This window comes from Anabrus simplex, chromosome 2, assembly GCF_040414725.1.
Source record: "Anabrus simplex isolate iqAnaSimp1 chromosome 2, ASM4041472v1, whole genome shotgun sequence".
NCBI lineage: Eukaryota > Metazoa > Arthropoda > Insecta > Orthoptera > Tettigoniidae > Anabrus > Anabrus simplex.
The window spans coordinates 258,761,405-258,774,155 of record NC_090266.1 but is presented as its reverse complement, the minus strand read 5'-3'; the positions used below and the strand labels follow the sequence as shown (position 1 = coordinate 258,774,155).

The 12,751-nt window shown below is 38.6% G+C and overlaps 1 protein-coding gene across 3 annotated transcripts in view; it reads right to left on the bottom strand.

The window, feature by feature from the left end:
- The window catches only part of LOC136864037 (very long chain fatty acid elongase AAEL008004), a 367,556-nt gene that overhangs the window by 68,091 nt on the left and 286,714 nt on the right, over positions 1-12,751 (bottom strand). The window contains exon 6 of one of the 3 annotated variants that reach the window (XM_067140558.2): positions 1,628-1,708. The exons of the other annotated variants lie outside the window; for them this stretch is intronic. Coding sequence (XP_066996659.1) covers positions 1,628-1,708 — 81 coding nt within the window. The remainder of the gene's footprint in view (positions 1-1,627; positions 1,709-12,751) is intronic. 3 annotated transcript variants of the gene reach the window in all.

Below are 12,751 nucleotides of genomic sequence, written 5' to 3'. Positions count from 1 at the left end.
ATAAGTAAAGGAGTCGAAATTCAGTTCAAGAGGATACTTTTATCTCTTAAACTGAAGATTTTACAGACTTGAAAGTTGGTATTTTGAATTTCCTTTAAAAAATATAGAAACACGTTTTGTTTTTCAACTAGAGAGAAGACTGTCTCACATGTACAGTTCTGATCATCTTAGCACCAAAAGGCAATACCACAAATTGTTATGAAGAGTTTCTGGGGTAAATGACACTATTTTTCTGCAAGTTTTTATACTTCAGGGATTTTCAGGTAATGTCTTTGTACAGTACCTAGAAATGATTACTTTTTCAAATTACGAAATCCACACGAGCGAAGCCGCAGGTAACTTGCTGGTTTATTACATATAGCTATATACTAATAGGTTATTTAAGAGCCTTGGCCTACCAAGGCAACTGCTGCCCAGCCTGATAGGATGTCGTTGCACACTGCAGGCTAAGCCATATTCCTTGGCTCACTTGACTAGTCCTGTCAAGCTACATACAACTCCTCGGTTAGTCTCAGAGGTCGAGCAAACCACTTCCCACCACCTCGATAGAAGAATCAAACCTAGAACCTTCGCATAAGAGACAAACGATGGGGGAGAAATAAATATAACTAGCGATGATATGTGGAAAAAGTGTAGTAAGAGAGCATTTAGATCACTGCATATGATTACATGGATGTTATGAGATAACAAAGGACAAGAAAGATGAGTCACTAAATCCATGTTAGAGTTGAATTGGGGTATGCTTCAGAAACAAAGCAAAATAATTTGTGGGTAAGAATGAAAAATCTGGAGTCCTCTCTCAAAGATGTGTGTAAATTTATAGTAAAGGTAAGAACATGGCAGAACACACAGGCATAAGACTATGCAATTATTTAGCAAGAGGAAGATGTAGACCTACTACATGTTATGCAATTTGTATCTATAAAATAGTGAAAATAATGTATTAACATTTATATAATTACTGCATGTAGTAATTGCAGTAAGCTAAGCAATGCCATCTCTCTACAGGGGATGAAGGTCCTTGGAGGAGTGAAAGGTCAAGGCTACCACTATTCATAACCTTGGCATTAAGTGGGATAGGGTGGTTATTTTCATGCTTTACCATCTTTGCGCCAACGATTAACATGGTATGCATTTCTTGTTCGACTAAGTGAACCTCAGAGCAATGTACCCTTAAGAAGTGGATATCTCTTACCAAAATTTTAGACTTCCCGACCGAGAACTGAATCCATGTCCTTCCAGGTTAAACCACCTCTGTTAGGCAGTCCCTAGCACTTGGAAACATTTAAGTATTTTTTGCTTTTGATCTGTCCCATTTGCAAACTAAAATTGATTGATTGATGGCAGAGACTGGGCCATATCTACAGATAACTGTTTCAGGATATATTATATGTTCACTAGATATTCTCTTGTTTTGGTCAGAACTACCTACTTTCAGAACATTTGACCCTTTCCTTCAATTATCTGTACAGGTACAGATATTCCAAGATTGAAGTGCCATGCAGCGATAGCCAGGCAGGTTTTCTTATTGATTTAAAACTTCCAATGCTGTTCAAATATGGTTTACAGTTTAAAGATGATCTGTAGCTGGTCTATGCAGCCATTCCTCTGGGTCACACAGACTCACCCGAACAGCCTTAGGAGAGTTTGAATAGTCAATAGGTTGACACCGGAAGCTGTAATCCTTCAGCCAGCCACTCATCAGGCACTGAGAAGTGAAAGAGTTCACAATGAGATAGTAAAAGTCTGCTTGCATTGATCAGAGTTATGTTATGGTGTACTCTGGGACTATTGAAAGGACGGTTCTAGATGACTACCAAGGAAATGCTTGTCTGTATTAACACAATAAGTACATAAATCAGTTCAAGAAATTTAGTTAAAAATGGATACCATATGCTCTGTGAACAATAACATTTACGGATAAGGCTTTTATGATTCAAATGCTACGTAGTACAGCAAGATCCTACACAAAAATGAAAGGGAAAATCGTCAAGTTTTAAAGCTTTGAGAGAAGCTACCTTAACTTTTCACTAGAATGCACAACAATAATGTAAAAAAAGCTGGAGTGTCATTCTGCCTTTAAGAATACTTAGTACCTCTGTTCCTTGCCAAATAATAAACAATGTAAATGAAGTTTCACAAAGAATCATTCATAGCAAGGTAGCTACTTGGTGGAAAGTTGGTTAGATATACCACAACCTCCTCATTCTCAACAACCATGGTATCTCTCTCCTAATCTGATACACTCACTCTGAGGAGCCCAGATTCCTTTTTCTTCATTTATGCGCCTGATGTCCTTTTATAGTCTTAACCTCAGCATCAATTCGTCAATCATTGATTTTGTTAAGTATCCAGCTTGCTGCAATACATCATCTTGTGCAGCTGCATTACATACCAATAGCCAGTATCTGTTTACTATTTAATGAGAAACAGGAGCAAATCATTTTAGAACATACCGTTTTCAAATCCAGTAGCAATTTAACCTAGATTAGGCTTCTGCTGAAGTTGCTGGACAATCTCTCTGCTGAACAGCAGAAGGAATAGTTTTCATGGTTACTCAAGTATTATATACCCGAGGATTCTAATGTTTATCTATACTTTTCTTCTCTACAATTGTTTATATACCAGTAATTTATTGTAAGTAGTTTATGATAGTAAGATTTGAAAGTTTCACTAGAACTAAGGTAAAATGAATTTTATTGTTCCTTAGATATCCAATGCACCCATTTTCTTCTGCAATCACTTATAATGAAAAGTAATCTCAGGCTGCTGCACTGGGGTTGTATTTGTGGGGTGAATTTTTTCCAAGGATAGGCTACAATAGATTTTCACAAGTTAGTCCAGTGGTTCAGTTGAATTGGCCTTTTACCGATGTCTAACGGAACACATTCAAAACAGAGATTCTTATAATTACTTCGAAATACAAGTCAAAATAAAAGATCCACATCCTTTTACTCTTTCCTCATCCTATTCTTTAGGGGAAAAAACAGTGTTAAGATTATACTGAAAGTACATACACTGCGAAATATATGGTTGTACCTTCTAATTCATTTGCACAATGGACTTAGTAGGCCCTACCAGTAAATATATTTATCCCAATAATCAAATTCACATGTAAAATAGTAAAATAAAATTCTCCTAATGGACAATGTTTTATTATTATTATTATTATTATTATTATTATTATTATTATTATTATTATTATTATTATTATTATTATTAGGTGGTTCATATTTGTGGATTACTGTAGTCATGTCCTAGTTCGTGAACCATGGGCAACGGCTGAGTGGCCTAGTAAGTGGTCCCGAGAGTCGGGATACCAGTTGCTATGGAATAGGAGTGGGCATCTCGCACATATTCTGAGTCATGGCCCTCCTTGTGCTCAGGCGCCTAGGACTATACAATTCACCGGTGGTCCATAACCCGTCAGAGGAGAGATCCTCACTTGGACTATGTGCAAGTAGGGTAGCATCCTGCTTCATGAATTTACCGAGCTCAGAACATTTTAAGCAAGCCTCGGACCTATGGGAGTATCGGAGTCCCACTCCCATTTGACAGGCAAGGGACTCCTTGGAAACAACTTGGCGAACGAAATGGAATTCGATGGGGAGCTATCAATATTAATGGGGCTTATGGAAGAAAGAAAGTAGAATTGGCAGAGTCAGCAAAGAGGATGCATCTGGATGTGCTAGGAGTAAGTGATATTCAGGTAAGGGGAGATAACGAGGAAGAGATAGGAGATTATAAAGTGTACTTGACGGGTGTTAGAAAGGGAAGGGCAGAGTCTGGGATAGGGCTCCTTATCAGGAATACCATTGCACACAACATAGTTTCTGTTAGGCACGTAAATGAGCGAATGATGTGGGTAGATTTGTCAGCTGCAGGAATTAGGACTAGAATTGTGTCCGTGTATTCACCATGTGAGGGTGCAGATGAGGATGAAGTGGACAAGTTTTATGAAGCATTGAGTGACATCGTGGTCAGGGTCAACAGCAAGGATAGAATAGTGCTAATGGGCGATTTCAATGCGAGAGTTGGGAATAGAACTGAAGGATACGAAAGGGTGATTGGTAAATGTGGGGAAGATATGGAAGCTAATGGGAATGGGAAGCGTTTGCTGGACTTCTGTGCTAGTATGGGTTTAACCGTTACGAATACATTCTTCAAGCATAAGGTTATTCACCGCTACACATGGGAGGCTAGGGGTACCAGATCCATAATAGACTATACCTTAACAGACTTCGAATTCAGGAAATCTGTTAGGAATGTACAAGTTTTCCGTGGATTTTTCGATGATACAGACCACTATCTGATCTGTAGTGAACTAAGTATCCCTAGGCCGAGGGTAGAGGAAGTGAAATCTGTCTGCAAATGAATAAGGGTAGAAAATCTCCAGGACGAAGAAATTAGACAGAAGTACATGGATATGATTAGTGAGAAGTTTCAAACAGTAGACAGTAAGCAGGTTCAGGATATAGAAAGTGAATGGGTGGCATAGAGGGATGCTGTAGTAGAAACAGCAAGGGAATGCCTAGGAACAACTGTGTGTAAAGATGGGAAAATGCGAACATCTTGGTGGAATGACGAAGTGAGAGCAGCTTGTAAACGTAAAAAGAAGGCTTATCAGAAATGGCTCCAAACAAGGGCCGAGGCAGACAGGGATTTGTACGTAGATGAAAGAAACAGAGCGAAACAAATAGTTGTTGAATCCAAAAAGAAGTCATGGGAAGATTTTGGTAATAACCTGGAAAGGCTAGGTCAAGCAGCATGGAAACCTTTCTGGACAGGAAGGGAGGGAAAAAGGAAATGAACAGTGTTTTGAGTAATTCAGGTGAACTCATAATAGATCCCAGGGAATCACTGGAGAGGTGGAGGGAATATTTTGAACATCTTCTCAATGTAAAAGGAAATCATCCTGGTGGTGTTTCAAATAGCCAAGCTCATGGGGAGGAGGAAAATGATGGGGAAATTATGCTAAAGGAAGTGGAAAGGATGGTCAATAAACTCCGTTGTCATAAAGCAGCAGGAATAGATGAAATTAGACCTGAAATGGTGAAGTATAGTGGGAAGGTAGGGATGAAATGGCTTCATAGAGTAGTAAAATTAGCATGGAGTGTTGGTAAGGTACCTTCAGATTGGACAAAAGCAGTAATTGCACCTATCTATAAGCAAGGGAACAGGAAGGAGTGCAACAACTATTGAGGTATCTCATTGATTAGTATACCAGGTAAAGTATTCACTGGTATCTTGGAAGGGAGGGTGCGATCAGTAGTTGAGAGGAAGTTGGATGAAACCCAGTGTGGTTTCAGACCACAGAGTGGTTGTCAGGATCAGATTTTCAGTATGCGCCAGGTAATTGAAAAATGCTACGAGAGGAATAGGCAGTTGTGTTTATGTTTCGTAGATCTAGAGAAAGCATACAACAGGGTACCGAGAGAGAAGATGTTCGCTATACAGGGGGAATATGGAATTAAAGGTAGATTATTAAAATCAATCAAAAGGTATTTATGTTGACAATTGGGCTTCAGTGAGAATTGATGGTAGAATGAGTTCTTGGTTCAGGGTAATTACAGGGGTTAGACAAGGCTGTAATCTTTCACCTTTGCTGTTCGTAGTTTACATGGATCACCTGCTGAAAGGTATAAAATGGCAGGGAGGGATTCAGTTAGGTGGAAATGTAATAAGCAGTCTGGCCTCTGCTGACGACTTGGTCTTAATGGCAGATTGTGCCGAAAGCCTGCAGTGTAATATCTTGGAACTTGAAAATAGGTGCAATGAGTATGGTATAAAAATTAGCCTCTCAAAGACTAAATTGATGTCAGTAGGCAAGAAACTCAACAGAATTGAATGTCAGATTGATGATACAAAGCTAGAACAGGTCGATAATTTCAAGTATTTAGGTTGTGTATTCTCCCAGGATGGTAATATAGTAAGTGAGATTGAATCAAGGTGTCGTAAAGCTAATGCAGTGAGCTCGCAGTTGCGATCGACAGTATTCTGTAAGAAGGAAGTCAGCTCTCAGACGAAACTATCGTTACATCAGTCTGTTTTCAGACCAACTTTGCTTTACGGGAGCGAAAGCTGGGTGGACTCCAGATATCTTATTCATAAGTTAGAAGTAAGAGACATGAAAGTAGCAAGAATGATTGCTGGTACAAACAGGTGGGAACAATGGCAGGATGGTACTCTGAATGAGGAGATAAAGGCTAATTTAGGAATGAACTCGATGGATGAAGCTGTACGCATAAACCGGCTTCAGTGGTGGGGTCATGTGAGGCGAATGGAGGATAGGTCACCTAGGAGAATAATGGACTCTGCTATGGAGGGTAAGAGAAGTAGAGGTAGACCAAGACGACGATGGTTAGACTCGGTTTCTAACGATTTAAAGGTAAGAGGTATAGAACTAAATGAGGCCACAATACTAGTTGAAAATAGAGGATTGTGGCGACGTTTAGTAAATTCACAGAGGCTTGCAGACTGAACGCTGAAAGGCATAACAGTCTATAATGATAATGAATGAATTATTATTATTATTATTATTATTATTATTATTATTATTATTATTATTATTATTATTATTATTATTATTATTATTATTATTATTATTATTATTATTATTTCATTAGTCCATCGACTTGTTTGATGCAGCCCTCCATGCTACCCTATCTGGTGCTAATCTTTTCATTTCTATGCAACTTTTAAAAAAAATTATATTTGTTCAGGGCGTCGACCTATAGAGATCTGTTGACCCTACTTGCGAGGAAAGGAACGTTAAGGACAACACAAACACCCAGTCCCCAGGCAAGGGATATTCATCATTTACAACTAAAACCCCCGACCCAGCCGGAAATCGAACCCGGGGCCGCCGGGTGACAGGTGGAAGCGTTGCCCCCTACATCATGGGGCCGGACTTTCTATATAACTACTACATCCTACATCTTCTCTAATCTGTTTGTACCTTGGTCTACCCCTGCCATTTAACTGCCTACACTTCCCTCAAAAACCAGCTGAACAAGTCCTGGGTGTCTCATGATGTGTCTTATTCTATCTTCTCTTGTCAAATTTGATGATGATTCTTGTTTAAATGGGCCTAACATCTAGGTCATCGGCCCCTCTTGTCAAATTTAGACAAATCGATATCCTCTCACAAATTCAGGATCTCTTCATTCATGATTCAATCTACCCCTCTACTCTTCAGCGTTCTTCTGTAACACCACATTTCAAAAGCTTCTATTCTCTTTCTTTCTGGGATAGAGATCATCCATGTTCGACTTGGAAACAATGCCACACTCCAGACAAAAGTATCTAAGAACATCTTTCTAATTTCTATATCAATGTTCAAAGTGAGCTTACTTTTCTTAAGAAAGGCCTTTCTTACTTGTGCTACTCTGCATTTTATGTCACCCTTACTTCTGCCACTGTTAGTTATTTTACTACCCAAGTAACAATATTCATCTACTTCCTTAAGACTTCATTACATAATCTAATATTTCCTGCATCATCTGACTTCATTCGTCTGCACTATTACATTTGTAAATTTGCAAGCCTCTGGTAAGACAGCAATTAGAGTATGGCTCCAGTGTATGGAACCCACACCAGTAGGGTAAGGTTGCCTATCTCCGTGGTAGCCTTAATTCCTTGATACTTTCTGCGATTGAATATCGCAGCAATAGGCATCCCTAGATCACGTTGTCTGAACTCTCAAGAGATGGCGTGAAGTTAGCCTTTTCAAACGTGAGTACCAGCGCTTGGATCGAGGGTGTGGTGTATGGCCTACTGCGTCATTTCTGAACAGGTGTGAGAAAATAGCTGTGTTTCTGTCCTGTGTGCCTGTAAGTTCGCAAATCAAGATTATTAGGTAAATATAACAATATATGTTTTGATATTATGTCTGTGCGGTAGATAAAGATGTAGGCTTTCCAGAACTGTTATTAGTTTCACTCACAGATTTCTCTATAGAATAGTAAACTCTTTCCAGTTTCGTGATTTATTTTCGTTTTCTCTGCCTTGTTCTCATTCATGTTATCGTCAGAGTATACCTCCCTACACATAATTCCCTTTTAATGCTGTGTATTGGAATAGAATATGTTATTTCGTAAACGTATAATTTTATTTAGCATCAATATGAATTTCAAGGTGAATTTACTCCACTACAGGTGTGTGAAAATGTTATAACCTAAAATTAAAATTGTAACATTAAGTACATGATGAACTCCTACATGCAAGCCTACACACGTCTATATTACATTTATTTTATTTTCAGTTACAACTAACAAGGGAGGCGTTATGGGTAAAACCAAGAAATCGCACATCTCTAAGGCAGGAGATACTAAGCCTACTTCTGAAAAAAAGTATGAAAAGCAGGCTGTGGAACTAGCTGTCAAGCAAGTTCTACAGGAACACTGGTCTATATACAGGGCTTCGAAATATTTCAAAGTGCCTTGGTCTACTCTCAAAGACAATGTAATGAAAGGTAGTGAACATTTTGATGTGAGCAACAACAGTTTGATGAAATTCGAAGTTGGAAAAGTTGGCAGACCCTTTGCTCTGTCATCAGAATTAGAAATTAGATTGGCGAAATATATAATATGAATGCAGGTGATCGTGTTTGGATTGGCAGTATTGCAAGTGAGAAAACTGGCGTATTGTTTTGCTAAACAACGTGGGTCAGCAGAGAGGTTCATTGTTGAGGAGATTGCTGGCAAAAAGTGGTATCGAGGATTTCGAGAACGCTTCAATCTCTCAGACGACCAGAAAATTTATCGAGATATCGTGCTTCGTGTGCAAATCCTGTTTTAATGAATGATGACTGACTGGAGAAGGTTCTTAAAGAACATGGCCTCATGGACAAACCTCACCAGATCTGGAACTGTGATGAGACTGGTCTAATGTTTGTAACTTCAGGATCCAAAGTTGTCACTAGCGTAGGTAAGAAATATATCTATAGGCGTATTTATGCGGAGAAAGGAACGACAACTACAGTGCTGTGCTGTGCAAAAGCAGCAGGAAAATCTGGTCCAATTCTGGTTATATTCAAAGGAGTGCAGAACATTCCAGCCTTATAGGAAGGTGCTCACCTTGATGCAATGGTCGCAGTAAGCAAGAAAGGTTGGATTACAAGCGAGCTTTTTGTAAAATGGTTGGAAATATTCATTAATAATTTTCCTCAAGCTCGACCATCCTCACTATGGACTCGCATGCTACTCACCTATCACCAGAGGTTTTACAATTGGTGGATGAAAACCAGATTATCATCATCACTTTTCCATCACACACGACCCATCTTCTACAGCCTCTTGATGTTAGTGTCTATCGCTCATTGAAAGCTGCTTGGAATAATGAAATAGATGGACACGTGAGAAGCAACCCTGGGAAAACTCCAAGTCGATACGACTTCCATTCTCTGTTCAACCCTAGCTACGAAAAGAGCTTCACGCCCCAGATAATCAGAGCTGGTTTCCGAAAAACTGGCATTTGCCCGTTTAATAGGAATGCTATTTCTCCTGAGGCTACTGTCCCGTCTACAGTTTCCGATAGAAATTCAAACGGAAGCAGTGGAGGTGAATCATGCCTACAATGTCCATCCTGCGACCCATCCAATGTTCCCACCACTCGTAGGAAAGCACAGTCGGCCAAAATCCAAACTAAAGGCGTAGACCTACCTTCCACGAAGAACTCTAAACCTGGTCCCTCTCACAGTCCTGACACTTCGGAAATGCGTAGTGCAAAGAAACATTCGAGTGATAACTCCACTTGCTCCATTTGTGAAAGAGATTACGCTCACGACTTAAAAAATGGCACCGGTGCAAAATGGATTCAGTGTTGTTTCTGTTTGAGGTGGTACCACAATAAATGTGAAGATATTCCTGATGATTTTGACGAAGACATTTACATGTGTTCTCAATGCGAAGATTAGTTGTTTGTGAGAAAAACATATTTCGGGCGTGTGAATTACCATTACTTGGAACATAGTTGACCATCCATTTTATTCCTTGTATGATTCTTTTATATATATGTGTGTGTGTAATTGAATGTATTTTGTAACAAAACTGCAATTCAGTTATAGAGTCGCTTTTTAATGATTATAAGTTCAGTTGATATATAACATTTAGTTATTTATGTAAGTATCACGGAATAAGGAAACACCTCACGGAATAAGGATACCACTACCACAGAATTAGGGCACATATCACGGTATTACGAAACAGTGACATGTTTATGAATTAAATTGAGTAACATAAAAATAATGCATCCTGTAACCTTAATACATTTCAGGCAGGTGAACCATGATGCGAACTTCGACAACTGTAGTCCACGTGTATGAAAACAGAAAAATAATCGTAAAAAATTACATTTGAAAAAAAATTGTCATGGAATTAGGCAACCTTACCTGCTTGATACAGGAACGTGAAAACATCCAAAGGAAAGCAGCACAATTTGTTCTGGTTGATTTCTGACAAAGGAGTAGTAGTGTTACAAAAATGTTTAACTTTGGGCTGGAAGGACTAGCAGGTAAGGAGATGAGATGCTCAACCAAGTGGTATGTTCCGAGTTGTCAGTGGAGAGATGGTGTGGAATGATATTAGTAGACGAGCATGAGTAGAGATTTTAAAAGTTGGAAGGAACATAATATAAGGATAAAGTTTGAATTCAAAATGAAAAACTGGGGCAAACATTCATTTATAACAAAGAGTAAGGGAAAGGAATAATTTATCAAGGGAAATGTTCGATAAATTTGCAAGGTCTTCAAAACTGTTTCAGAAGAGGCTAGATAAACAATTGATAGGGTATCTGCCACCTGAACAATAGCCCTAAATGCAGATCTTTGAGAATTGATTTATTGATTGATTGAGTGATTGATTGATTGATGTGTGTGTGTATTCAGTCCTCAGCCCAAACGCTGGATGGGTGATCAAAAGCTGTGCCGTTAGTTGTCATAGATGGTCTAGGCATCACTGAAGAGGCGTACAAGGGAAATGAGGATTGAGGTAGTTTCCCCATTTCTTTCCTCACTGAGCGAGATGTTGCTATTACATATTAGTCTGTCAAGCCCACTGAAATGCCCGCACCAACCGAACCTATGAGCAACATTTTCACACCATTCATAGCACAGACTGGCTGCATAAGGAATGGCATTACTAAGATCGCTCATACCTCAGTCACTTTCATATTGTCAAAGCCAAAGACAGATGGATCAATGAAAGTAACAAAATTACTGTAGCCCATACCAGAAGACCTAGTGTACTGTAAATACTAGGTCTCAACAGAACAAAGATAAAGCAGATGCGGAGAAAAAATTGTGCCATAAATGTTAATGATGGATCTACAGTTGTTTAAAACCTGCCCGTTTGTTCATGCAGGAACTTTATCCACAACTTTACTCGTACTATATACAATGTTGCAATGTATCAGGCAACAAATTACTGATGGAACGAATCGAATGGTGATCTGGTAGTTTCTGCATTTGCAACATGTCTTGCAGATTATCTCCAACACCACTGTCTAGAAGCAAAACTTGCTATCACATTATACAGCGATGATGTTTAATGCACTTTCTCTGCAAAATGTTATCAAAATAGAGCAGAAATATCTTGTTCATGGGCACAGCCAAATGGAATTTGGCAGTGTTCATGCCTGCATAGAATGTAAACTCAAAGATCATGACAGATATATTCCAAGTGATTTTGTAAAAGCCATCAAAGAGGCAAGGAGAAAACCATTCCCTTATGGCAGAAAGCATGCGAATTTCAATTTCTTCAAGAATTACGCATAGAAGGAAATCCATTACCTGTACTACAATTGTATTTTTCCTGAAAGGAGGAATGGTGATGCTACAATAATCTGTCTGAGCATTTCAGTACTCAGAGGGGAAAACAATTTAAACTCATCTGACGATGAGTTTCAGTGCTTACCAAGACTACCTTTAAAATCAAAAAGGATGTTCATACTGTGAACCTTTAAACTGATCTAATTTAAATTAATTCATTCATTGGATACAATTTTTCCGTTTCCCTTGTTAGAAGTACTGCTCGACACAGAAAAGTGCAGCTTACCTCCAAATAATGCGTTCTTCAGTCCATCAATCAGTATATCAATGCCTTAACACATCCATGGTAATTTTTGTTTTAATGTGACCAAAACATCAAACTCCTTAGGTATGCTTGAATCTTAAGGTCCAAGGGCAATTTTTAACCTGCATTCTAGAGAGGTATTTGACAAGTTGTACCTAACACAAGGGTAAACTTTTACTAGTACTACCAGAGCTCTTATTTTTCTTCACTTAAGACTACTTTCAGCTTAACATTATAACTATTCATTTAATGAAACTCATTTACACTTAAGTACCGAACTCTGCTGGAATACAGCTTAATATCAATTAGTCCTCCATGTACCACAATTTTTTTTATTAGGTACACATTTTACACCTTGCACCCGATTCATCCATATATGTTTCTAACAATTTGAAGTTACTTACCCAAGCTTCAGAGTATTAGCCTTTTAGTTTGGAATATTCATACACACTACTTCAGTCTTGATCACCCTGACCATCAGCACTTCCTACATGTTCTCAAAAATAATTTTTAATATCTTTGCAATTTAATTTAGATCCAATACAAATATAATGCTATGCACACTTGCTAAGTTAATGATCTGCACTCAACAATGGACAGAAGATAGCATCAAGCTGTTAACACAATACAAACCATTAAATAAGTAATAATTTCAAAGCATGAGCAGTGTGACTGACAAT